Below are 27,894 nucleotides of genomic sequence, written 5' to 3'. Positions count from 1 at the left end.
GAAGAGCCGCTTTGACTTGACATTTTTTCTGCTATAAAAATAAGCAGACATTAAAAAGCTATGATAGTGTTTAGATTGTGTTCGACCCAACACCTGGACAAAAAAAGTGTTTGATGTTTATTTTACACATTGTTTGCATCTGATATAATTTTTGATATATATCAGGACTTAATGGTTTTGGTTTAATAAAAAAAAACTCTTTAAAGGAACTGCACACTTCCAAACAACAGACACACAAAGTTAACAACCAGAGCTAGTGAAAATAATAATGAATTTTAGAGCTAAAAGGAGAGTGAATATTGGCCTTTGATTATAATGAGCACACAAACTCAAATTAATGCAATTGTTACTCTGCATCTGCTAGACAAGCAACTCTTGACATCTTCAATATCCATAAAGCTGTCAAAGAAAGTCACCTTAGTAGCTGTTTACTCATTTCATATTTTCTTCATCAGCAGATATACAGATTTACTATAGATTTGTCCAAATTCCTTGCTTGAGGACCTTATGTACTTCTTGTCCTCCATTGGTTTAACAATTAGATTGACACTTCATCATTGTTGACCTTGGAAACAGCCATTCTCACCTCTGAATGTCTTCACTTAATCACTTATCTCCAGCTCTTCACCATTCAGAAGGTTTTGGGGTCGCTTCCTGCAGAGCAGATGAAACTCTTCTACAACAACCCTCGCTTTCATGGAATCAGAGTAGGACAAATTCTCTTTTACACTTTTTACAGTCTTCTTCTTCTTACCCCTCCTACCACCAGATTTGTCCTCCCTTTCAGCTCCATCTCTCTGTCTATATTTCCCTCTCTCTCCCTTTCTCTCATGGCAGTGTTCCCAGCACCATGACTGAGTGGATTGCTATGACTCATGAGCTAGGTGGTTGGTGTTTAGTTTAGCAGCAAGAGAAAATATCCCAGAAGGCCGAACCAAACTTTGTGTGTGTGTGTGTGTGTGTGTGTGTGTGTGTGTGTGTGTGTGGTGTGTGTGTGGTGTGTGTGTGTGTGTGTGTGTGTGTGTGTGTGTGTGTGTGTGTGTGTGGTGTGTGTGTGTGTGTGTGTGTGTGTGTGTGTGTGTGTGTGTGTGTGTGTGTGTGTGGTGTGTGTGTGTGTGTGTGTGTGTGTGTGTGTGTGGTGTGTGTGTGAGAGAGAGTGAGAAAGAGATGTGGTTGAGAGTGACCTAGTGATAGATTTATGTCAGAATTAAGGTTTTTACTGGCAGGAGCATCTACCGTATGTTAGAAATCTCTCATTCTCTTTTCTATAGGTCAAAAAGTCTAGTTTCGATACAAATTTGATCCAATGTTTGTCTGTGTGCCAGTTTCCCTCAGTTACTCATCCTCAGACTTTGGAAAGAAGGTACCAAGGCATCTTGAGTGGTTTGATGTTGGATCTGATGAAGGTATTACATCTGAAATCCATTTCATGGAGAATACATGGACATGTTGTCTTAACTAATATTATTCTATCAACTTAATATCCTGTCAATAATCAATATTTAATCAGTTAACATGTTTTTCCATCAGAGCCTGTTGCTGTTGAATCCTACTGAGCGTTACCTGACGGAGCAGAGTCTGAACCACCCAGCCTTCCAGCCTCTGAGGCAGGCGGAGAGAGAGAGGCCTCCTCCTGCCTCGCCCAACCCACCGCGCTCCTCCAAGAGGAAAACACACCATCACGGAGAGAACACAGTTCCCACAAGGTAGGACTCCTTTATCTGTACCTCCCGCCAACAGCTCTTTATTTTGTCATAATTATTTAACTTAGATAGATTGATAGCTTGGAAACATCACATCAAAGGATATGTCATCATTTCACAAATCCAAACTGTGACCCTTTTTCAACAGAGAGCTGTAGCTTTAACAGTTTAAAGCGAGTGAAAGTCACAGAGATTACAAATGTTTTCCTGTGGGGCTTGCGTTTCTTGCATCAACTAGGACCAACTAGACAACAGTATATAGCATCCATGCATGCAGGAAAACATTTTCCATGTGAGGGCAAATCTTTTCCAGACTTACTTCCTTTAGAAAATATAGTTTTGTACTATACTTGGAAAGAGTATAAGCTTTCGTACCCCTCAATTGGCAATTTACCAGGTACGGAGGCATCATTATCATAAACTTGATGCTCTGAATACGTGCAGCACACACTTAAAGTTTAGATGATATGCCATCAGGATTTTTCTAAAACGTAATGACTTTTAAGTGTTACTTGATGCAGCTCAAGGTTTTTGTTCAATCTTTTTAGGCCAGTTTTTTTTATTATTAAAGTAATAAAATAGTAGCAATTTACTCTCATAACATGAGCATTGCATGTTGAGGGAAGATGGCCCTTAAGAGACTTTTCCTAGAAAGACTGAATAGTTTAATCGGTTATAGGAAAGTTGGAATAAGATCTGATACAATGCAACATTAACACAGATTAGGACTTTATGATGATCTCTAGTATAATGCCAGTGATGTCTGTCCATCCAGGAGTCACACTAAGAGCACGAGCCGTCGCTCCAACGCTAAAGAATGTTCCAGCCTCCCTCGCCATGGGGACCTCCATCAGCTCAGCAACAAGAGTTTCCTCAACGGGAACAAACCTGCCCCGTCCAGTATGAGCCCAACGCTGCACCCCAAGGCCCAGTACATGTCCCAGACCCTCAATCGCTCTGCCTCCTCCAACAAAGACCTGGCTAATAACAACCTGCCCCCGCTGCTCAGTCCCAAAGAAGCCAAAGGCAAAACTGAATTTGATTTCAATTTAGGACCCTCCACAAAGCTGCTTGACCACGGGGCCAAGTATGGCCACAGCAAACCCAGCTCATCTCGCTCTCAGCAGCAGCAGCAGCAGCAGCAGCAGCAGCAGCAGCAGCAGCAGCAACAACAACTACAACAACAACAACAGCAGCAGCAACAACAACAACTACAACAACAACAACAACAACAACTACAACAACAGCAGCAGCAGCAGCAGCAGTTGCAGCAGCAGCAGTTGCAGCAGCAGCAGTTGCAGCAGCAGCAGTTGCAGCAGCAGCAGGTCGGTCGCCATACCTTCCTGGAAGGGAAGAACAACACACTGCAGTCTGGATCAGAGAAACAACATGGCCGACATGCCGCCCACAGCATGGCAGAATCCTCCCACGGCTCCATGTCCTCCTCTTCGAAGAGTTCAGCATCCTATCTCAGCCTGTCCAAGAGCCACAGCGCACTGAGTGATGCTAAATCTGTCGGGAACCTCAGCGACGGGCGACTCCACCCAGATGACCCAAACTCCAACACAACAGCAGGGGTAGGACCTGGGGCCCGCTTCTTCCCCGCCAGCTGTTTAGACCTCAACGCCCCTCCAGGTCCCCAGGGGCCCCCCGGCAGCCCCTCTGCTCGGCACACTGATCGGTCTGGGCACAGCCCCGCCTCTCGTAGCAGCGGCAACGTCCGCATGGAGAGCAGCACACTGGACTCCTCATCCAGGCACAAATCCAGACATAAAACTTTAGCACCAGGTAGGTCTGAGAGTCATTGGCCACTGAATTAAGAATGGAAATATGCCTTTTTTCTAATAATATTCAAAGTCTATTGCCTCAAACACTTGATCTCCAAAACCAACCTCACCCAACAAAAACTGAAAAATTAAAAAAGCAAAAAGCCAGAGAGCGGCTTATATTATTCACTTCACCTTTGACAACCACTGTCAGTACAGAAAACTCTAAGATGCTGTATGTCATTGTTCTGTCACTTTCACCAGAGACAGTTCTAAAAACAGCCAGACAAATGTAACTTTTAAAAGAGCAGTTTTTGGCTGGGAACCATACATTAAGACAACATTGATTTCTGTAATTTGAGGTGGGTCAACAGTGTCAACTATAGTATACAACCACCTAATTATCTACCTGAAAATGTAATTGTAATAAAAGAGAAAGATTACATATTATTTGATTGTGTATTCGTTACATTCACTTAAGTGTCTGACATGTCATAAATGACAACTTCAACTTGTAGTGGTAAACATATTTTCAACCATTGATTTGCCGTTTAAGCAAGTAAAAAAAAATTAAAAAAATGTAATAAATGAAATGTTTTACTTTTGAGATATCTTCAAAGAAATGTAAGATAGCTATCATGTTATGGCCATTTTTTCACAGAGTTGACAGAAAATGTGATCAAACTAAATGATTGTTTAATCAAAAATGAATATGTAGCTCTAAGGATGTTTTTGCTCGTCCAGAGGAGGCCGGTGCTCCGGAGCTCTTGGACCCCGGAGGAGCAGGGATGCCCTCCACTCACACCCTGCCTTCCCCACACGAGTCCTATCACTACGGCCTGGGCTACACCTCGCCCTTCTCCTCCCAGCAGCGGCCTCAGCGCCACTCCATGTACGTGAGGAGGGAGCGCCACCGACCACACCCTATGGAGGGGGGGTTGGCGGTCTTGCCTACACCCGGGCAGGCGATACCAACACGTGCCAGCAGCCTGCAGCTCCTCTCCCCCCAGCTGCAGCACCGCACCACCCTCACCGGACACTCAGTGAGCTCCTCCAGAGAGGACTGCACCGAGGACTTGACCAGGGTTAGTGGCACACAGTCCTGTGAGAGTGGGGGCTGTTAAAGGAAGCATTAACCCTCAAATACTGACAAACACTGTGAAGATAATGCATTTGGTATTTTTTTTTTTTTTTAAAGTTAAAGTTGAATATTTAAAAGGCAAGGTTTGTTCAGCCACAAACACTGGCGACAAAAAAATGGTGTTACAAATACAATACATTCAAATACACATTTTGCAAATCATTTACATGATTAACTATAGTGTAAAAAATGTAATTTACTAACATAATATAAATAACATAATGTAATAATACATTTGTTAAATAACTGTTTTTTTAGCAAAAAATTGCAACTTAAATCAAGTAAAAGCTTTTTAGTATTCTCCACCAGAATTGTCTTGCATTATATTGAGGTTATCATATAACCTTTATATCTGAATGTATGCAAGATAAAATACAAGTTAAAATATATTTGTATATATTTATTGTTTTAGATATTTAAAGAAAAATAGTTAAAGCTTTATCTGACAAATTATTCTAGTGTTAAAAAATGAAATGATAAACTGATGGCAGCGTAGTCAGCAGAAGGGCAGGACCAATGATATCCTTTTGACAATATAACCTTACATTTAACACTATTTCTCAATTGACCACAATGCAAGATGTTGAGTTGTTTTAGAAAGAAGTTCTCCTCCTGCATTTAAAACCTAATCTAAACAACAAATGTTAAACACAGTTTACTAGAAATAGGTGAAAGTGATTTTGAGAAAATGTTGATATTAATAAGAAGGCGAATAATGGGTACATACACAGAAATTCAAAGCACATTTCATGACTGTCTTGGGTGAATATTTTCTTTAACTTATTGAAAATGTGTATTTTTCACGAGTGGACCGTGTGTGCAGGGACTGTCTCTTGTCTCACATTATCATTGCTGCTGCATCATGCTGCTCTTCCAGTCTGCTTTGACCTCGCTGTCCGTCTCCTCAACAGAGTGAGCAGTCACCTAAAGACATGAGCCACCCTTGTGCCCCCATCACAGACTCTACGAGGGACAACACTGCTGCTTATCATACACAGCGCTCTAAAAACGAGGTCCGACCCCCCCCCTACTCTGTGTTTTCCATAGCTTTTTCTGTTTCTATGAAGGTCAACAGCCTCACTGCACATTGTCGCTGGTTTAAGTGTAAAAACGCTGAAAAGCTTTAAGATTGTCCCGATTGTCTTTTGATGTGAGCCAGCAAAGAGTGTGTTCGCTAACGATAAGAAACAATTGAAATTAAATTAGATCATTGATCACAAATATGAAATTACTGAGGAACTTTATATAGATATGTTTATTTTTGTTTGGCTGCTTGATCCGTGTGTTTTCATAGGTCGGCATGTATCACGACCCTCATGTTGAGGATGTGGGATCCTCCAAGGAGAACCGGATGATCTTCACTGAGTCTATGCCTCGGAGAGTAGGCAGCTTCTACCGAGGTAAGGAGAAGAAGCACCAAGAGACAAAATGTGTGTACTGTGTCCTCCAAAAAAGCGATTATTTAGGAAAGGCAATTTGTACAACAAGGCGATTCAAATGCTCCACATAATTAGAAAATTAAACAAGACGTTTAATAAATACACTGCAACTTACAAAATATAAATAGGATTATAAAAGAGTAAAATAAATTAGGTCTCAGATAAATCTTATCTTCTAGTGTTTATTTTTTACAACAAACAGCCCTGTATAAACCATTCAGTTCTTGATAAACCAATTGCAAAAAAGACAATCTGAGAAGGACGTAAAGCAACATTTGAAAGGAAAAGCCCTCAAAAATACTTTAAAGGGGACCTATCATGCAAAATACACTTTTGTAAGTCTTTTATACATGACTATGTGTCCCCGGTGTGTCAGGGAACTCACCAAGTGTCAGAAAACACAACCCTCTCTCTTTTCCTCCATACCCAAATCTCTAAAAACGGGGCTGCAACGGATCTGATACAGATTTGAATTTTTCTGACGTCAGACTGATACAGATTTTAAATATCAGAAACGGGGTGCTCCGCCTATATGGGCAACTCTCCACCTATCAGGGGAATGGGGGGTTGCCGTGGCATGGTAACAGCATGGTAACAGCATGGTAACAGCATGGTAACATGACGCTCGTGCCTCGCCCCCCTCCTTTGCAGGGGGGCGTGGTCAGCTGCAGCTCATTTGCCACAGAATCAGCCCTTGCAAAAAACGGGCTGGAATACAGCAAATAGAGCGAAATGAGGCATGGCTAAAATGCATGATCTGTTTGGTATTTTCAAAAAAAAACTTCACAGACATGTTTTATATAGGTATGGCCCTACAATATATTATTCAAATATAGCATGATAGGTCCACTTCTTACATTTGTATTTGGTGGTGTAGTTTTCTATATAGATGACTTTTACAATGAAATGTAATGAAATTACATGAGTTTGACACAAAGTTGTTGAGTTTCAATTTTAAATATCAGGAAATAGAATCAAGGAACTATGGTTTTTTTCTACACTTGCCAAAAAAAATATTCAAAAGCTTGGGCCAATTTAATAGACAAGACAGACATGGTGGGTTTTGGAAATGCAAGTGTTGTAAATTGAAATGAAACATCCAGGGCAGGTAGACATTTTCTTAATTTAACAACAGCTCTCAAACTTTGATTAATTTCCTCTCCTTGTGTCAGTCCCCTCCCCCAGACCCGACAACTCCTCCTCTTTCCACGATGCTCTCGGTCAGGGTCGAGGGCCGGTTGTTTCCAATTTGCCCGGAGACCCTGTCGTCATGGTCAACCACTCCAAACGCCAGACGGCTTTTGACTGGTGAGAAGTTTTTATTTAAACTGGCCTAGCATGTTTGCCGACTTCAGGGATGGATACTGTCAAGTAACTGTCAATTGTCATACTGATATTCTGTACAAACTGTGAAGTCCACTGAGACAAATGTAACATTTGTGATATTGGGCTATATAAATAAACATTGATTGATTGATTGATTGATTGAAGTAGATGTGAACTCAATGCTGTGTAAAGGACACTGCAGTTTGAAGCGTCCACATTTATAGTTAATTATGTTAGGAACTGAGCTTTACAAAACAACGTACAATGATCTCATAATTTAATGATTAAAATGTTCTCACTTTTACAACACTAACTTAGATCAGATTTTACAAGCGTATTATCACAGCAACTAAATGACCGAAAGGACATTAATGAAAACATGTGGCAATATCACTGAATTCAACTCATGTTTACTTTCTTCTGCAGAAGAAAAATAAGCAGTTATTGTAGTATTTATAGTATTTATTGCCATAGGAGTGCACATACGTATTATAGGAAGTGACCAAGATACAGTTTCTTTGATGCTTATCTTTCTTACAGTGCAGACGCTTTTCTGCTTGCTCTTGCCTCTGCTTACTTTTTATGCTGATTTTCCTATTCTTATTCTCTGAAAACTTCAAGCAGCGGCTCCTGGACATTAACTTATCACTGGGATAGTTCATCTTCGTAAATAGACGGAGGGTTTCAGCCATATTTCAACATTTTTACGACGACCTCAGTCTTACAGTAGCGTGGCCGAGCAACAGCTAAAGCCTGGTAGGCTACTGCATGCTATTTAGCTTAAGTTAGTTGGTAGCAAAATGCCTCCGTTCTCAACAGATGACTTCCACAAACTTATACAGAAGATGGCTGTGTTGGAAATGAAAATGCAACGGTTGGAAGTTAACGTGGAAGTGAATGGACTATGTCGTGAGAATGACACCACTTTACCAGTGTTGCAAAATAATGGAAAAGGGTATGCTAACTCACAGCTAATTAGCAGCTACAAGGATTCCAAGGAACAGGAGGGCTGTGTACTGGGTAATACATCTACAAGTGGTAGTCCTCCCTGGAACTCTCTGGGTGCAAAGCCTAAGAGTAAATCATTTCCATGGGATTTGGGAGGACGGATAACAGGCAGAGCCCAGCGCTCTGAAATCTATGATGCGACAGTCTGGCCTGCATTGTTATCACCCAGGAAGAGCGCCTCTTCAACCCCTAAACAGCCGTGGACAGCTGCTAAAGGGAGAACTACAAAAAATCCTCCTAAACCACCAAGTGTGCCAATCCAGAACAGATACGCTCCGCTGACCGAGAGCCGGAGATCTCTTTCTGATGACCTGGATAACCTGTCCTCTTCACACAGCAGGTAAGGACCAATAGCTACTCCAAAAGTAAAAGGCTAGAGGGAAAGCTAACGACTGGGCCTGAAACTCTGATTGTAGGGGACTCTGCTCTAAGAGATGTAAAAAGTCTGTGTAGTAAGAACAACACCAAAGTACTCTGTTTTCCCAAGGATATGGTCTCTGACTTGGCTGAGAAGATCCTGCATATTGGGGCTGAACATCCGACTGTGAAGAATGTGGTACTACATATTGGAACAAATGATGTTGTGAAACAACAGTCAGAAGTGCTGAAAAAAGACTTTAAATGTCTGTTGGAAACTGTCAGCTCTCTAAATGCAGAGGTGTTCATCAGTGGCCCTCTACCGCCAGTCAGAAGAGGAGTGGAGAGATTCAGCAGATTGTTTGCACTGAACACCTGGCTTTCAACTGCCTGTACTGACCATTCTGTCAATTTTATTGACAATTTTAACTTTTTCTGGGACCGCAGACATCTTTTTAAGGCAAATGGAGTTTGCCTGAACAAATCAGGAGTGAAATTGTTTATCTCTAACATATTCAACTGCCTGCGTCATCAATCTGTTCTCTCTGCCAAGGACAAGCGGCAAGAGGAATCAAAACAGGAGAAAGACACAACACATCGCGCAGAAAACCCTGAAGAAGTATCACTGCACCCGCCTGAGGAATGTTCTGATTATGGGAGACCTATGACACAAATGGAGGAGTCTCCACTGCCCGTCACCCTCCCTGTCAACCCCTTTGAGGATACTCTTCATTCATCCCCCAGCTCTCTCTACTCTCCGCTCACCCTTTCACCCTCGCCTACCCCCCTGGAGTTCGATGACCGCATGAAGGCGACACGCAGGGTTGGCAGCATGTCCTTTACCCCCGCCCCTCAACGACGCCCACCAAAATCACCGAAGCAGAGATGCGCACCATCTCCCCCGGCTTCATCACCATGCCTACCACAATCATCCAAACCAAAACAATACAAGGAAGATGGAAGCAGATTTCCAAACCCCCCTTTCTACAGTGTAGCCCTCACCCTGCCCTCCTATGATGAGAGGAGCAGGGTGGTGGGTCCTCCCTCCCCTTCAAAGCCTGATAGGGATGTGTGTGTACAAAACGCTGCAAACTGATATCTGCTGGGTCCAGGCTCAAGGGTGTATGGCACTCTCAACTCTTTCCAGGCCCTGCCTGCCTGTAGCTTTGCCTGTGTTGATAGGTAATAGATTAAGAGCGGTGAATCATCTTAGATACAGGAAGCGCTCAAACGTTTGTGTGAGTTTATCTAATTTAGCAGTGATTCCATGTCAGCCACAGCTTGTTACAAAAAACATGACTGATAGTGTGTTTAACGAACTTAAACTAGCTTTATTAAATGTCAGGTCTTTGGCAGGAAAAACATTTGTAATCAATGATTTTATCACTGAGCACAATCTCGATTTTATGTTTTTAACAGAAACTTGGATTGAACAAAATAACAGTGCAGCTGTTCTTATCGAATCAACCCCTCCCAACTTTAGTTTTATGAGTCAGGAAAGAATGCATAAGAAAGGGGGTGGAGTTGCTATTCTGTTCAATGCAGGAAGACATCTTATGGGAAGTTTGCTTCTTTTGAATATGTGGCCCTTCAGCTGAAATGCTCCTCTCGAGCTCTGTTCCTAAATATCTATAGACCACCCAAATACTGTGCAAGCTTTTTTTTACCGAACTGCTGTCTATAGTGTGTATTGACTTTGACCGTCTAGTCATTGTTGGTGATTTTAACATCCATGTTGACAACCCCCAGGACAGAGGGGCTAAAGAACTGTTTTGTGTTCTTGATAGCTATGGACTGACTCAGCATGTGACGGAGCCCACGCACAATAAGGGGCACACTCTGGACTTAATTATCTCAAAGGGTCTGAATATCTCTAAGGTTGTGGTGACTGATGTTGCACTCTCTGACCATTCCTGTGTTTTCTTTGAGAGCTCTATTTCTGTTCACAAAAATGTTCAAAAAGAGATAACCACAAAGCGATATTTAACTGAAAATACTAGGGAAATGTTTACTCAGAATTTTTCTTCCACACTTGCCCCTGCTAACATCTCAGTAAATGAGCTAGTAGATCATTTTAATTCAAAAATTAAAAATGTTATAGCCATTGCTCCAATTAAGGTAAAGGAAGTGTCTGGCAAGAACATATCTCCATGGAGAAAGGCCATGACCGTGAAAACAGAAAAAAGAGAATGTCGAAAAGCTGAACGCAGGTGGCGAAAAACAAATCTCCAGGTTCACTGGAAATCTATAAAGAGAGACTTGGCCTTTATAATTTGGAATTGAAAAACGCACGACAATCGTTCTTCTCTGACATCATTACCAAAAACAATGCACGTGCCTTGTTTGCTACCGTCGACAGACTAACTAACCCCCCAGTGTCAGTAGCCTCTGAATTTCTATCCACCAGGGCGTGCAATGATTTTGCCTCCTTCTTCATTGACAAAATTCAGAAAATCAGACAAGCAGTCAGTGCCTCTGCATCAGGAACAGCAAATGTTTTGTCTCTGTGTCCAACTAATATCAATTCAAACACCATGACACAATTCCATCAGATTAATGATAAAAACCTAGAGGACATTATACAACTTCTGAAGTCCTCCTCCTGCTGCCTTGATATTATTCCAACAGGATTTTTCAAAGATGTTTTGCCTTTCATGGCCTCAGATCTACTTCATATAGTAAACAAATCTCTTCACTCAGGTATTTTTCCACAGGCCCTGAAAACTGCAGTCATTAAACCGCTCTTAAAAAAGAATAATCTAGATGCTTCAGTAATGAACAATTACAGGCCCATATCAAACCTCCCATTTCTAGGTAAAATCATTGAAAAAGTTGTTTTTCAACAGTTGAGTAATTTCTTGCATTTAAATAACTGTTTTGATGTGTTCCAGTCAGGCTTTCGTCCAAACCACAGCACTGAGACTGCTCTTGTAAAGGTCTTTAATGACATCCACTTAAGCACAGACAGTGGCAGAACTTCAGTGTTAGTATTATTAGATCTCAGTGCTGCGTTTGACACTGTTGACCACAGCATATTACTAGACCGACTGGAAAACTGGGTGGGACTTTCGAAAACAGTTCTAAATTGGTTTGAATCCGACTTAAAGGACAGAAACAACTTTGTTTCTATAGGTAAATACACATCTGAGTTGACAAATATGACATGTGGGGTACCTCAAGGCTCCATCTTGGGGCCTCTTCTCTTTAACGTCTACATGCTACCACTGGCTCAGATAATGAAGAACAACAAAATAAGTTACCATAGCTATGCGGATGACACACACATTTACGTAACAATTTCACAAGGAGACTATGCTCCAATTCAAACACTGAGTAAGTGCATTGAACAAATAAATGACTGGATGTGTCAGAACTTTCTCCAATTAAACAAAGATAAAACTGAGGTAATGGTTTTTGGAGCCAAGGCAGAACATATAAAAGTTAGCGCTGAGCTTCAGTCTGCAATGTTCAAAACAACAGATAAAGCCAGAAATCTAGGTGTAGTCATGGACTCTGACCTGAGTTTCAACAGTCACATTAAAACAGTTACTAAATCAACCTACTATCACCTAAAGAATATATCTAGGATTAAAAGACTAATGTCACAGCAGGATTTGGAAAAACTTGTCCATGATTTTATCTTCAGTAGACTCGACTACTGCAATGGTGTCTTCACAGGTCTCACTAAAAAATCTATTAGAAAGCTGCAGCTGATTCAGAACGCCGCTGCTCGAGTCCTCACTAACACTAAGAAAGTGGATCACATCACTCCTGTTCTGAAGTCTTTACACTGGCTTCCTGTGTGTCAAAGAATAGATTTCAAAATACTGCTGCTGGTTTATAAAGCACTGAATGGTTTAGGCCCAAAATACATTTCTGACCTCCTGCTAAATTATGAACCATCCAGATCTCTCAGGTCTTCAGGGACTGGTCAACTTTCTGTCCCCAGAGTCAGAACTAAACATGGTAAAGCAGCGTTCAGTTATTATGCTCCAAATATCTGGAACAAACTCCCAGAAACCTGCAGGTCCGCTGCAACTCTGACTACTTTTAAATCCAGGCTGAATACTTTTCTTTTTGTCGCTGCTTTTAATTGAACTATTCATATCTTAGACTGCACTGTAACTTTTATCCATGTATTTTTTCTTTTAATGTTGATTTTATTAGCTTTTCTTTTTAATGACTGATTTTAAATGCCATTTTCTTAATGTCTTTCATTTTTTGTAAAGCACTTTGAATTGCCTTGTGTTGAAAAGTGCTATATAAATAAACTTGCCTTGCCTTGCCTTGCCTTGCCTTGCCTTGCCTTGCCTTGCCTTGCCTTGCCTTGCCTTGCCTTGCCTTGCCTTGCCTTGCCTTGCCTTTATACTATCCAAGATTCCAAGAACAACTCATTTATAACATACATAGTAAGGGCTACTTTTCTCCAGTCTACTCTAGGGCAATTAAAATGTCTTTAGTTTATATGGCAATGGCTGACAAGCTACATCTGACAGATGGAGACGGATGTCATTTGCGATGCGTTGGTCATTTGAAATACATACAAGATGGAAAAAGCACATTACAGCTGAAGGATTCAAAGAACATCTGCATCTGTATTTATTCAGGTTGTCCCCCTAGCATCTACTCCTAAACTTGTAATCACAAACATGAGTCATACAGTCTGAACAATTTTCCAATTTGCCACACAGGACCGCAGCAGAAGCAATGGTCATGAATCCTCCAGAGCCCGCCAAAGAGAAGGAGAAACAAGGCTTCTTTAGAGCCATGAAGAAGAAAAAGAAGAAGACTCAAATAGTAAGATCATTGAAGACATTTCATCCAGCACACATTTCCTTTGGTTCGTTGCGTTTTATCCTTTGTTAATGAAGTTTATTTTTACTGGGTAGTAAATCCTTATCAATAGGCTCCTTCAGACCGTTTAATTTGAAAAAAAAATGTGCATGAAAAAAACATACTTTTGATTATAACCAACATTTTGTTTTACATCCAAAGTGGTTTATAAAAACTAATTTCTGCCCCATTGGAATGTATTGTAGTGATGTGCTAATGTCTAATACTTTGGCTGGTTTGATTATGTTATGTTAACACATAGAAGTTTACAAAAAAAAAACACAATACTTAATACTGAATTTCAACTCTCAATTTTCTTCCTAGTATCTTAACAATCAAGTAGTTATATTTAAGTAATAAGTCATATTTCTTGAAGTGGTTAAGGATCAAGTTCTGCAGATGTTTTTTATTTTCTGTCAGAGATTTGTGTTGAGAGTTGTGGCTGTGCGTCTTCTGCTCCACAGACGGACATGGAGGACGGGAGGAACCCCAGCATCAAGAAAAGCCTTTTCCCCCTCTTTAGCTCTAAGAATAGCTTAAAGCACAACTCAGCTGTCAAAGTCCTCCCTGTAGTGGCCTCGCCCATGGTACAGCACCAGCCTACCGTGCCCTACCCTGCCTCACCAGTAATCTAACCTCAACTCTACGGCTGCATGTTAACTCACACCCCACTCACCAGAATGACCTGCTTTGAAATCCTCTCAAACGCTTCATTATTGAGTGACTGCGAATCGTTTCAAGTTGAAAGGATTTCAAATACATTTTGAGTCGAATACTGCACGGCGTCTGTGCAACCATTATATTTCTGCTATAATGTGTGTCATATGCGGTCGCCTTGTTTTCATATGGCATTGTGAGACATGTATGCTGGTTGTTGTGAGGGCGACACATCTGCACGTCGAGTATCATTCGTTTCAATTCAAATGTCATTGTATCACATGATATCCATGGACATACTGACAACGTTCAAAAGCTCCTTAACCCAACTCTGGACTCTGCACTGCTGGAGGAGGAATAGTTTGACCTTATGTTGATTTTCTTTCTTTCCGAGAGTTAGATGAGGAGCTGCTTAGCTTAGCACAAAGACTGGAAACAGGGGAAAACAACTAGTGTGGTGACAAAATCCAAGTGGCAGGACCTCTAAAACACTTCTTCTCATATAATATCTAAATCATAGATAACCCTCTGATCATCTATATTGTTATTATAATACAGGTAATGTATTAGCTTTTTGTTTTTGCTATTGTTAGTATAACAAATATTGTTTTGGAATGGCTGATGAGACACAAAACAAGAACTTAACTTCTGAAAAATTATGATGGCCATAAATGATTGATGAAAGTTTAATTAAATAACATATCTTTTTAAAAGAAGTCCTTAATAGATAACATTGTCTTAGTTGCAGCCCAACTGTTTGTTACAGTTAGTTCAAAACACAAAACTTTTGTAGACCTTATTTTCTGTAACGTCATCACTTATCACTGTCACCACAGCGTCGTGTTTGTCTGGTGCTGCAGAGGGGTGCATGGAGAACCTCACGTCAATATGCGACATTGCCATAGAAAGAAATAAAGTTAACATGATGTCATTGTTTTTGATAGTTGTTAATTATGTTCCTGTATTTTTGTGAAACATCAGGTTCCTGGAAACGGACAAGAACACCTGTCGCTGCAGAGGAGCTCCAAATCCTCCTCTCACCACGGCAGCCGACGGAAAAACCGCGAGAGATCCCGAGACAGAGACCGGGAGCGGGAACAGAGCCGGGACCGGGACAGGGACAGAGAGAGAGAGAGGGAACGGGAGAGAGAAAGAGAGAGAGAAAGGGAGAGAGAGAGGGAAAGAGGGAGGGAGCGAGAGAGAGTTAATGACTGGCAAACAGACAAACCAGTGGACTCACACTCTCAGGTATGAAGCTACAAACTGAAGACCAAATGACCTTATCATAATATCATGTTGATTTTAAGCCAAAACAGACATTTTAAATACATAAATTATTAAGATACAGGCGTATGAGCAGGAAGTGTGGCTTAGAAGATGTTGAGCCTTATTGAGTTGAAAATGGCAATATTTTACCATTAGCAGTGCATTCTACATATATATCTATACATACTGTATATGCATATAAAATACATTTGAATGCCAGCCCTTTGTGAATGTTGACCACTTGTTGCAAATGTATTGTTTGTCGAGAGGCAGTCCAGTACAGAAATTGCATTGTTAGTTCATGGTAACATATGTTGTATGACTTTTTTTCAATAGAGCAAAATCAAATAATATATAATAAAGAGGGCCGTAGTATTTTGTTCAGGCTTGTTCTGGGTGGTCTATTTCAGCTCCTTATAGTGTTTAACTAGAATTGAAAATTAGATAATAATTTGTGTTATGTAGCCTACAAATTCCTGCAACAATTATTCCTTTAATTAATTTTGACATGTAAGTCTCCAGTAGGTAATAACACAGACCGGGTAGGACAGTATTGAGGATTTGGAGAGGAATAAACACACTGTTGGGTTTTATATTTCCTTTAGAGTCCTACATTATCTGTTTCTCTTTCCCACCTCACAGAGTCAACCACTCAAGTCCCTCCGCAGGCTCCTTCACCTCTCCCCTTCCTCCTCAAATCAAGGCCAGCTTCCTCCTCCTCCTCCAGACCTGCGCTTCCAAGCCCCCCTCCCCAACCCCCCTCAGCCCTCCTCCAAGTCGGGTTACCCTGAGGGCCGAGGGCACACCGAGAGCAGGGGGCACCCCGGGGTGAGCAGCTCTGCCCAGCCTAAGAGCCGCAAGCCCAGCTACCCCCTCCCCGGACAGATCGAGTCCAGCTGGCACGTGTCTGCTCTGCAGAGGGCGGAGGGCGCTCAGTTCACCGCCGAACAACTGGGAATCAAACCGGGGCAGAACGGACCCACCTTTACCCGAGCGTCCCGTGTCAGGATGCCAAACCTCAATGACCTGAAGGAGACCGCGCTGTAAACCCCCCGCCCACAAAACTACACCACCTCCTAAACGTCTCCACCCTGGAAGCATCTGCCAGATGCAGACATCATGGTACTGTAGTACAAGTTTACATGAAAGCCTATTTCATTGGATCTAGTCTTCATTCAGAAACATAGTCATCTGTTTTCTGGAAAATACAACGACCAGACGCTGAAACACGAACACCAGTAACACTGTCGTTTAGGGAAGCAACGAGAGGACGTGGCCCACTCTGACTGGGGATGCGAGTACTGTATCAGCTGTGTGTGACTGTGTGTGTAACAAAGAGAGGACAGATGACCTAGTGGCCTCTTAGCTGCCATCTTCTGCTCACAGGACTCAACAGCAAAGTGACTTCTGTCAGGCCGGTGGCCAAGACACTCAAACGTTTTCAAGCTCTGTTATTTGATAAGAACAAAAAAAAAGTTTATATCAACATTATTTATTAAATATGTATTTGTTTTAAATTCAAGGATATAAGCTATAAATGACACAGTATGTAGGTTATATGGGAATATTATAAGGTAATATAGAATTAAATGTGTAATTGCAAGAGCTTTAGTTTCGACACAAAGAAAAGCATATAGATATGTATGTGTTAATAATACAATATGTCAAAAATTATATTTAATAATGGTTAATGTCCTTTTTTGTTCAATTTGAAAGGTTATTTACCGATTTTCAGGCTTTATCATCTTATTTTTACCAGTTTTTCTATTTGTTTCATCCACATGTATAGAAATATTGATGAATATTGTTGCCCAAAGTAAAAAAATATATATTTCACTTCACATCTAGACTAAATCTGCACTTCACCATCATGACTTACAGTAAGTTTTGGAGTTTTGTGACAAGTTGGGCTATTTGTCAACAGGGTTAGGTAGCAGAACATCAATAGTGAGACTGTTGCGCTTTACATAAGAAAATGTCTGATCATTATATGTCCCATTCTTGATGTCACCATTTTTTTAAATGAGCCCCATTCTCAGTTCATTTATCAGTGACAAGAGCTTTCCAGCGCCGTGCTGCCACCTGCCGTGCTGCCACCTGCCGTGCTGCCACCTGCTGTGCTGCCACCTGCTGTGCTGTTGTTTTGGTCTACAGCCCTAACAGCCAGTAAAAAACATCAAGACTTTGGCGGCCTTTGGTGGTGAAAAGTAAGCCTTATGAAATGAGGCAGGACTAACTCAAGAACAACGTGTAACTGTGCAAAATAGGGGGAGAGCATTCTGCAAAAGGCATACATCACTTACAACCTTTAAGTAAGGAAGGTTAAGTCTGCTGGTATTTTATATTTCTTGTTTGTTGACAAATCCCATGAAAACAAAAAAACAATAATATATTTAATATATTAACAAATCTTAAGCCGTTTTCATAAAACTAATAGGAATACATAATTGAGCAATGACCATAAACATGGGCACTGTAGTTTAATTTGAATCAATCCCTCATGCTGTCCTGCTGCTCTATTTGCTCAACATAGAACCAACTGTGTATTAATCCACTGCTGAAAATAGTTCCAACAAACTCACTGTTGACCTGGATTTCTTTACAGTTTACTCATAACCGAGCAGCCCAGCTGTTTATGGAACTTCTTTAGACGTTTTGGTTTTGAAGATCTGATGATCAAGTCCAGAAAAAAAGTTTCAACAACATTGTGGAATTACTCATATTATATTACTCGCAGCCTGTAATGTGACCACTTCATTTCGTAATTATTTTCTCACAACTTTTGATATTATAGATAATAATAATAATAATAATAATATAATAGTTACCGCAATGATCACTTTCCAGTGATTTAAAATAAGAGTGTTATAACATTTGTGCATTGTTTTGGTATCTAATAAGCCTTAACACTCAAACATTTCTTACTCCAACTGACTCCCGTATTGTATTTCAATACTCACCGGTACCTGAAGTAATATGCCCCCAGCTGTGGGTTTATTCTTTTCATGAGATTTGTCAAAATTAACAAAGATATTAAATAACACAAGACTTATCTTTTAATGTTTACATTTTTCATGTGCATTTTAAAAGCTTGTGTTTTCAAAGTTTTTGTAAATGCCTTTTGTAAATCTGAATTTGGTTTTGCTACTGTATTTGCATTACAACTTTTATTTTGTAATATTGATAGTCATAATCAGGGATGATTTTACTTAACTAGGTTATTCATAAAAAGCATTTAATTGTTGTCTACTGACCTGTGGATGATTACAAACAAATAAAATAGAACAAAACACTGTTAGTGGCCTAGGAAAAATATACAGCATAATTTTCCTTCCAGTCTCATCTCAACCCTTCGTTCCTTCTTCTTCCTCTGTGGTTCTAAAGTTTAGTGGAGAAGCTTGTATATCACAGGAGACAACAAAGAAGAATGAATGCATTTGTGCAAAAATTCTAGACATCTGTGGACTTTAGAGAAAATGTTTGAGAAATTCATGTGTTTTGCTTCTCATCTGTTGAGAGGATGAATATATACAAGCAAAAAAGGAATGAACAAATTGACTATATGGCAATAACACTCAGAAAGAGACTGATGCAGATTGTTCTGGCAAAGTTAAAAGGAGCCAAATAGCACAGAAGAATTGTCATAAGGAAACTGTGATGAAAGCAAGAAAAGTGTCCACATATAATATCAAGACATCGCTCTGCAATACACTTTTTATTTACAATTTCACCTTGAACATGACCCAGGGCTATAAAACTTCCCAGTGTTGTTTATTATTGAGAATCCTGGTTGCTACTGATTGTAAATGACTGCTGAAGTGGGTTTGTCTCTACTATTAATGGGACATTGTGATGACAAAGCTTGCCTTGCCAGTGACCCGAAGCCTTATATTAGCTTTCTGACTCAACACTTCAGATGGAAATGAAGACATGAACCCCATGCAAGCCACATACACTGACCACTGAGATGAGAAGAAGACCTTTTGTTCATGAATATGAATGTGTTTCCTGAAACATTCGTTCTTTTTTCATTTAGCTGTTTCCCACTTCTTACAGGGTGTAAATAGAAATAAAAGAGTGTATCTATACTGACCATTCTACTTTAAATGATAGGGTCTCATAATAAAAGCCAACTGTACATTTTTTAATGGCTCATATGTTTGTTTTGTAGCACAGACAGACACAACACCAGAAGAGACATGAAACAAGTGTTAATTTAATCCAGGAAATAGTTTAAAGATACAATTAAGAAAACATCTTCAGAGTAAATACAATTAAATTGGGAGTTTTCAAAGCACCACAGGAAACTAAATGAAACAAATGAAACCAATCAGGAGTTAACAACAAGCACATTATCCATCCCTCTATCTTTACATTGCAAACACACTGAAAAAAGATGAATGTAAAAATGTTCTTCAGGTTAAAATTGTTACAACTAAAATAGAAAATGGGAATAACATCATCACAGGCGTTTTGAAGGAACAAGTCTTATTATTCTACAGATTCCTTATTATCAACAAATCTCTAAAAGAAGCAAAGCAAGTGTTATTTTTGCCTTTTTTTATTCTGTCTGGCAGTAAAACCACACTCAATTATGTAAACCTAATTGTATCCTTTTTATTTTGGTCCCCCCAAAAGTCAATGTTCAGCTGCAGATCAATACACATTGAGTACTTAAAGCAGCAGGATAATGTGTTTGCTATTGACTCAATATAACTAAAGTAATCTATGGTTAAGTCACATATATGCAACAGGGTGGCTCGTTTATATGTATTTATAGTTTTGGGGAATAATACAACAGATATTAAATGTGGCTTTTGTCACACAAACAAAACTATGATCAAATGAATTGTTTTGTATATGGAATTTGTTGACAGTAAGAAGAATGTTGATTATCACCAGCCTTATCTTTGAAGGATTCTACAGAGGAGAGGGTGAAAGGTCCTTGTTTACTGTTACAGGAGAAGTAGACAGGATTTCACAGGAGGACACAAATATTTTTGGAAGAGCTTGTGTCTAGCTGTTGGATACCACCTCCATAGCAACACTGCCTCTCCCTCTCCATGCCTGATTATTTCTTTGAATTTATGCCATTTCTTTGCAAATGCAGCAATCTATTGAGAACGCACCGAATGAAAGCCTGATGTGAGAGGCTGGTTCAACACAGACAATAGAGAGAGGGGAGAATGGAAGCTCTTTGAGCACATCAAATGAACAGTTAATGAAATCACAAAAGTCAAATTGTTTTTTTAAATCAGAAGGTCTTGTCTTCAATTTGTGGTTTTATACATTTAGCTGGAGGGGGCAACATCTGTGAATATAACGAGACCACACACTCAGACAATGGTGGGAATTAGGATGAGGTTTCGGGAGAAGGCCTCTGGGATGGCGGGAGGAGAGGTTTATTTGCATTTGTCCATGCAAAGCAGCAGCTCCAGGCGCAGAGCGATGCGTGTGTGCCACCCGAGGGGGATGATGCGGATGAAGCGCGCTACGATGGGCGGCCGCAGGAGGTTCTGCACAGACGAGGAGCGGTCAGAATTTCCGTAAAACACCTGAGAGAGGGAAACAAATGAAGGGTCAGGAGGGATTCATTTACACTACTGTGGATTTAAACTGACTGAATATACTGCAGACACAAATCTGTAATCTAAAAGTTAAAAAAGTGTACATATTAAATGATGAGATCCCCATCAGGCCAACCGGTGTAACTTGACTTTTACATTGCTTCACTAAATAGGTTTTGATGGGTTCTACCCTGTTGTTTCCAGTCTGGTCTTTGTAATAGATCCAGTTGAGCTTTTCGTCTGTGCGGTACTGGACGCTGTACTTGGTGATCCACTCATCAGCATCACAGCGGCCCTGGGTGAGGATCCCTGACACCAACTTCACCTCCATCAGGTCGATCTCCACCCACTGACTGTTGTCCTGAAACTTAGAGAGCCAGGCACACCTGCAGGAGGAACACAAACACTGCATGTGATGTCAGGAGTCCGATTAAGACATGATGGCGTGACAGTGCATGCAACATTGAGCAATACAGCATGGAATCTAAGCAGATCACTCTTTTTTTATAGTCCACAGTTCCATTTATCATATCTATTTTTGCATTGCCTGTCTTTTTTAAATCAGTATGTCAGTAAGCTGTTTACAACCTGGAAATAGCACTTACCCAAAGCCCTCACTGTTGAGCCGGGCCTTGCTGGGGACCCAGGAGGAGAACCAGCCGGTGTACTGTTCCTGGTTGGAGCAGGTGATCTGGTCCGGACTCACTGACCCGGCCTCAAATCCAAGAGGCTTGTGGTACGGACACTCTGCAGGAGCAAGAGAGACAGATTTATGAACTTTATTTAACTTAAACATTTATTTGTAAGTTAATAGTTTTAGTTAATGAAGAAATAGCATTTTGTTAAGACTCTCTTGCAGCATGAATTTCAAGGTCAGACACACAAACATGTCTGCCAACAGCTAAGCAGCAAAACACTGAGAAAATCTGAGCAGGAAATGATCATCACTATAAGCCTATGTAGGTGCTTAATTCTCCATCCCTCTATCATTTCCTCTCTCCCCATCCTCACACTCTCACGCTCCCAAAGCCCCCGCTGTTAGAGAACCCGGTGTGACCCATATCCATCCTAAAAGCCTGCAGTTTAATTCTCCACGGTGAGAGATCAGTGATGTCCATTAGGGCGGCACGCGGACAGATGGCTATGTTCTACGCTCCGCAGCTTTAGCTCTGTGTTGCTCCTGTGTTTTCATCTGTCAATCTGTCCTCTCTCTTCCACTAAAAAGGCATTATAAATACATGGATAGGGGAGATCAGAGCGCTGCAAGAGTGAGATTGTTTCCCCCTAAAGTTTCAGCGATAACATCAGCTATGGATATGTGAAGCAGAATCCTGCTGCGCTTTTGTTTACTACTGGCTTAAGCCTACAGGGTCATATCCTGTCTAATCCCTGTACTGTACAGCAGCGGTAACAGAAGTGCCTCTGTGAGTCAGGAGATAAGTGTTTACATAACAGTAATGCAAATTACTTTATAGTCCTGCCTAATGTATTTCAAAAGAATAATCAAACATATTTAGATGGCTGAATTAATGGTGAAACACGATGGATGGAGGTGGAACAAAATCTGATGCCATGCAGGAATCTCTTTCTCACTCATCTTTCGTCATTACCAGGTCCATGTCGTGATAATTGCTGGTTTCTGTTATTGTGCAATTGGCACAGGCTATTACAGGCCCCGTAATCTGAGAATCATGCTCTCAGATAATGAATATCTGCTGAACTTCTTTCTCCTGTCCATCACCCGTTGCCATGTGATTTGTGGCTCAGTTGGCACTCATTGATTCACTATAAAGAAAACCCTTGCTCCATCCGCTCTGCCTCTCTCCATTCTTCAAGCCTGACACGATTCAAGTGAGCTTTATATCGCTAGCTAAATCAATGGAGTCATTTTGTTTGTTTGGATGTGTGTTGCTTTGCGGAGATCTTATAAACAGGTTTTCAGATTTCATGGAGATTTTCATGGAAAGATAAACCCCGGGCAGAGTCCTTAAAATGATTTGAAAAAGACAGATTTCCATCTGCTGCTGATAAAGATGACCAAGAGCTGTTTCTAAGCTCAATAATGGACAGATGTATCCCTTGATATCTATGTTGTGTTTTCATGTAGATAAAGATGCTGTTGCAGACTAAATTATCCATCATTTCATAGCAGATTTAGAGGAGTGTGCAGCCTTGTTGTAGGTGTTTCTGGTTCTTTTCATGGCTCCATCTGCATCATCTCCTCTGAGGGTGTCCAGTGGAGCATGTCCACCCTGTGGTGTCAAATCTGGAGTCTCATGCCTTCATGCATAAACATGTACAAATATAGAGATTCCCTTTCTCTCTGTCTGCATCACACACACATTAAAGCTGTCCCTCAGAGATGGTTTGTGGATTTTTCAATTATAAATCATTGTTTTACGCAATATGCAGCACATTTGGTGGTTTTAGCCTCTTTGGACTTCATTTCCAGAACAATTCATCAATGAATAAAAGAGATATTGGGCAGACGTATTGATAATACAAAAATAATGTTAGCTTTAACAATCAGACATACAGCATACAGTTCTTGTCGTCGTCCACTCTAAGTTGCTCGTTCATTATCTTAACCTAACAGTGACATAAGTCCTCATTACTAGTATTATTGTAAATTTAGATATTGAATTTGATCATTTAATCAACAAAAGTCAATCAAAGTGTGGCGATATTAGAAAACTGAAAAAGTAAGTTAAGTGATACTTATAGTTCTTACCTGGCATGCAGTCCACTCCTCTCACCTTGGGAGAGCCGGTCACAATGGGGGAAAACTCAGTCGGAGTCTCACCTCCCTCACAGTCACATTTGCAGGACCTGGCAGTCCACGCCTCAGACGCTGCCACCTCATATAAACACATACAAACACAATTAACATATGCAATACATCCAGAAAAATGTGGGTAATCAGAAATAATAAATATATGTAAATACTGTTGTTTTAATATACAGCTTGTTTGCAAAATATATATAATTATAAAATTAATAATTTCATGTTAAAATGAGAAAGCAATTATGCAACAAAGAGAATGAAGCTTCTAAAGTGTCATCATAGTGATTTGTACAGTGTTTATTTCACAAAAATCATTTGACATTGACCAATGTCAATTCTGGAGAAATGGCTAAACTCTAGACAGAAATGTCTGTAGTGTGGCTGATCTAAAAGTTTATTTTTGTTTAGTTTTCTTTTTAACTCTGAACTGAAACAATGAATACAACACGTTGGATTTGAACGCTATAAGATTGCAATCCGAGGGTTCTTCTTACCTCTTGAGCTTGAATGCTGATGATCACTGTTCAGACGATGGACAGAAAGCACACAGGAGAGGAAAAAAAGACTTTTAAGACATGGCATTCATTCGCTCTAGTAAACAAAATGTGTGCATTAATCCGTCAATTTAACAAAAACAAGCAAATCAACACAGATGCAGAGAATCAAGTACATACAATGTTTTAGAAAAATAAACTAAAATATGATCTCAAAGGTAACTGAAGACAATCAGATATATTTGTCACCTAAGTTTGTCCTTTGACATTTGAGTGACTCAGGGTTCTTCAACATATTGTCCAGTTGAGGTGACTTTAAGTTGTTACACTTCTAAATCACAAAGATTATGTGTACAGCATAAATGGGAAAGAGTGAAAAGGTTGAAATCCTACCATTAACTCCCAGAAGAAGCAGGGAGAGCGCGAAACGCTGCACGTAGAGAGCCATCGTCCAACCTGCTCCAAACCGGACGACACCAACTGTAGACTGAGCAACAAAGCCAGCAGTGAAAGAGAGGCTGGATTACAATAATCCACAGGACACTAATGGCTTTACCTAATGCCATCCTTATCTGACAAAGCTCCCCCTACAGCTGTTCACCCAGGACCATTCACAACCACCAAACAGTCTGGAAATCACTGCAAAGCCACAAAAGTCAAGTCAAAAATCCTGCAGAAAAAAAACTAAAGTCCATGTGGTGACTGTGGGTGTGTGTGTGTGTGTGTGTGTGTGTGTGTGTGTGTGTGTGTGTGTGTGTGTGTGTGTGTGTGTGTGTGTGTGTGTGTGTGTGTGTGTGTGTGTGTGTGTGTGTGTGTGTGTGTGTGTGTGTGTGTGTGTGTGTGTGTGTGTGTGTGTGTGTGTGTGTGTGTGTGTGTGTGTGTGTGTGTGTGTGTGTGTGTGTGTGTGTGTTTTGTTGGAAGGCAGTGATAGTTTATGCTGGGCCTTGTGATCCATATGATTGACCAGGCGGTCGACTTGTGTCTGACTGTATGGCTCTTCTTGTATGTTGCTAAATTTTGAAACAAACAAAATGAAAAAAGAAAGAAAATATAAGCTGTATATAAACTGTATTATTTAATGGTTATCATTATAATGTATGTAATGAAGGAGAAAAACGTTTAGTAGCGTCTGTTTACTTTTACTACTAGGCCTACTGAGCACATATTTTAGTCAACAATCATCCATAGCCAAAGGTTAAAGTTCAAGGTATTCTCGTTTTGAATGCTTGTTTATGTTTTAACTGATGTATCAGTATCAGTTATTCAGTATAGTTGATACAGAAATTAATCAAATGTTAGGATGGTCCCATAAAGATAAACACCTTTAACATTGACCTCCTTTACATTCAAGTTAATAAACAACTTGTCACAGTTAAGAGATTAAAATGTACACTTTAAAATGAGAGAAAATAAATAAATCATATAATCATCATATAATGATAATGATTCTACTTATACAATTATCTCTCAAATCAGATCAGATCATTTGAGCATTTTAAAGTCATAAACAAGCGCAGCATTGTATTGGGTCAAATGGTTAAATTATGTTCTGCCCTCTGTCGACTCTCAGGCCAAACATGTCTGAACTCTTCTTCTTATTTGGGGTTTTACGGCAGTTTGCATCCAAAGTGTTGCATTACTGCCTCCTTCTGGCTGTCTGAACTCTGGGCCAGCTGGGTGAGAGTAATTAAACCTAATTCAGCACAGCTGTCTTCAATCTGTGTTCATTTAAAACAGCCTTTTTAACTCGTCTTTCCTATCCTGACTTCACTCCTGCTGGCCTGCTGAAAAAGTTGCTGTAAAGCTCTTCAGTTGATTTCTTCTTAAAGCTGTGATTTTTTAGAAAACTGTTACAGAAAATGAAGGCTACTGCCCGCGCAACACGCAGGATTCCTCCACAGACAAAGAAGAAGTCCAGAGCCTACTCAACTCTCCTCTACAGAGCTCATACAGAGGTAGGAACTAGTGATGGCGAGATGAAGCCTTCTGAAGCTTCCCAGCCAATTAGTTCGCAAAAGGGTTCATCTCATGAGGCTTCATCATGGGCTTCATTTGAACACAAACCCCCTGTTGGTCAAAGTGTGTAAAACGGGCAGATTGGACATCTCAACAGTGTGCTCTATCTCATACCGAGTTCCCATTGAGTAAAGCCTTAGAATAACTCTAAACAACGAACATAAAATCATATTTTCATGTTAACAATATTGTATTTATTCCAGTGTAATGATTGTGATTGAAAAGCCTAAGGAGGCTGGTAAACATTGCAAAGAGGGATTTGTATTCCTTAATAATATTCATAAACTTAACCATGTTGTAGCCTGAGAAAGGCTAAACCGTATCAAAGAATACATTTATTAACTACATTATCTCATTTAGCTGTAGCTTTTATAAACAACAAAAAATACGTATTGTTCAGTCGTTGAACCAGGGACCCTGCGGTCATGAGTCAACTGCTTTCCAGCTGAGCCACAGCACACACACTGAATTTCCTTGACAACACTGGACCATATTTATTCCTATATTTATTCATTTATTTATTCCTACATTTATTTATGCTTGTATCTATTTATACTTATGACATGTTCCGACCTCTATATAAGTGAGGGTCTGAGCTCTCTTGATTCCATCGTGTCACCAGCGGGCCCGGGTACAGGAGGGGTAATATGGTTCTTATTATACATCCATGGCATGGGTAATATGAGCGTTGTGGTTCAACCGATCTGAATCGCTTCGTGAAGCAGTCACGTGGTATCGACAGGCAGCGAGGCTACAAGCCTCGATACATGCTTCACAAAAAGCTTCAACACAATTGTTAAATGTGGTGCTCTAGGAGGAGATTCGGGTGATAAAGTGGTTACCTTGGTTGGCTAATGGTTACACAAGCCAACAAATCGTTATGACATCATAAAGTGGCCAAAATCCGATCAGCTCATTTTCAGACAGGTTTTTTGAATCCTTTTTCCTGAAACGTTCAGAATCTCTTTACACAGAGGGGACACATGTTTATCTATACAATACATGTGGATTGTCTATAATAGGTGACCTTTTTTAAGATTAGTTAATACAAATCCTGTCCTTCCAACTTCCAAATGGACTTTGCAGGGAACAATGCTTTAGATTGAGACCATGAAAAGGGTCCCACTTGTGAATTCTCATCTTTCTTTTTCTGCAGGTGCATCCGGCTGGGATGAAGATTCCAGACTTCCTTGCCGGTCGACTCAGTTTTCCAAAGCCAGTCCTGCTCAGACTGGTGAGCTCCGAGGCGTCCCGGCTGTCAAAAAGCAACAGACTGAAGGTGATCACTCGGCATGAGATCAGAGCTGCTGTCATAATTGTTCAGAGGAGGATTCGTACAAGAGCTGCAGCATGAAGAGTTGCAAAATGTCATCATTTTAACTTTTAACATTAAATACATTTTTATTTTTATTCTGTTGCCTTTTTCCCTTTTTGTAAAGTCATGCATGCTTTAACAAGTCGGTCAGTACATTCAAATGAGGCCTACTCACTCTTAAGTATGTTTATTCATGTAATTAATGGAAATCTTTCATTTAA

General features: G+C 40.3%; 2 protein-coding genes and 1 long non-coding RNA gene across 6 annotated transcripts in view; 2 read left to right on the top strand and 1 right to left on the bottom strand.

The window, feature by feature from the left end:
- The window catches only part of cdkl5 (cyclin dependent kinase like 5), a 47,111-nt gene extending 27,472 nt beyond the window's left edge, over window positions 1-19,639 (top strand). For 2 of the 4 annotated variants that reach the window (XM_071206532.1, XM_071206533.1), the window contains exons 10-21: window positions 621-707; window positions 1,326-1,406; window positions 1,531-1,706; window positions 2,479-3,491; window positions 4,214-4,554; window positions 5,522-5,623; window positions 5,905-6,010; window positions 7,222-7,357; window positions 13,432-13,537; window positions 14,038-14,199; window positions 15,212-15,478; window positions 16,139-19,639. In XM_071206532.1, coding sequence (XP_071062633.1) covers window positions 621-707; window positions 1,326-1,406; window positions 1,531-1,706; window positions 2,479-3,491; window positions 4,214-4,554; window positions 5,522-5,623; window positions 5,905-6,010; window positions 7,222-7,357; window positions 13,432-13,537; window positions 14,038-14,199; window positions 15,212-15,478; window positions 16,139-16,543 — 2,982 coding nt within the window. In that variant the 3' untranslated portion in view covers window positions 16,544-19,639. Of the gene's footprint in view, window positions 1-620; window positions 708-1,325; window positions 1,407-1,530; window positions 1,707-2,478; window positions 3,492-4,213; window positions 4,555-5,521; window positions 5,624-5,904; window positions 6,011-7,221; window positions 7,358-13,431; window positions 13,538-14,037; window positions 15,479-16,138 lie in introns of those variants that run through there. The other 2 variants (XM_034079507.2, XM_071206544.1) reach the window with 2 other exon arrangements.
- A 253-nt stretch (window positions 19,640-19,892) lies between these two features.
- rs1a (retinoschisin 1a) lies at window positions 19,893-27,529 on the bottom strand. The gene is made up of 7 exons (XM_034111814.1): window positions 27,485-27,529; window positions 24,736-24,829; window positions 24,343-24,368; window positions 23,795-23,921; window positions 21,669-21,810; window positions 21,254-21,449; window positions 19,893-21,051 (listed from the first exon to the last, which is right to left on the bottom strand). The coding sequence occupies exons 1-7, from the start codon at window positions 27,518-27,520 to the stop codon at window positions 20,899-20,901; spliced, it is 774 nt and encodes a 257-aa protein (XP_033967705.1). The 5' UTR covers window positions 27,521-27,529; the 3' UTR covers window positions 19,893-20,898.
- On the top strand, window positions 26,025-27,768 carry LOC139433213 (uncharacterized). Its single transcript, XR_011642779.1, has 2 exons — window positions 26,025-26,297; window positions 27,515-27,768. It is a non-coding gene; the product is annotated as an uncharacterized lncRNA (long non-coding RNA).
- The last annotated feature ends 126 nt before the right edge of the window (window positions 27,769-27,894 follow it).

This window comes from Pseudochaenichthys georgianus, chromosome 3 (genome assembly GCF_902827115.2).
Source record: "Pseudochaenichthys georgianus chromosome 3, fPseGeo1.2, whole genome shotgun sequence".
Lineage (NCBI taxonomy): Eukaryota > Metazoa > Chordata > Actinopteri > Perciformes > Channichthyidae > Pseudochaenichthys > Pseudochaenichthys georgianus.
Note: the sequence above shows the minus strand (reverse complement) of the source record. Positions and strands in the feature narration are given on the sequence as shown.

Excerpts from the sequence above, each read along its gene's own strand:
- rs1a (XM_034111814.1), bottom strand. The coding sequence starts at position 27,520 with ATGCACCTGCAGAAAAAGAAAGATGAGAATTCACAA. Across the intron at positions 24,830-27,484 it reads AGAAAGATGAGAATTCACAA|TCTACAGTTGGTGTCGTCCG; the intron begins GTGGGACCCTTT and ends TTTGTTGCTCAG. Across the intron at positions 21,811-23,794 it reads AGGAGTGGACTGCATGCCAG|AGTGTCCGTACCACAAGCCT; the intron begins GTAAGAACTATA and ends TTGCTCCTGCAG.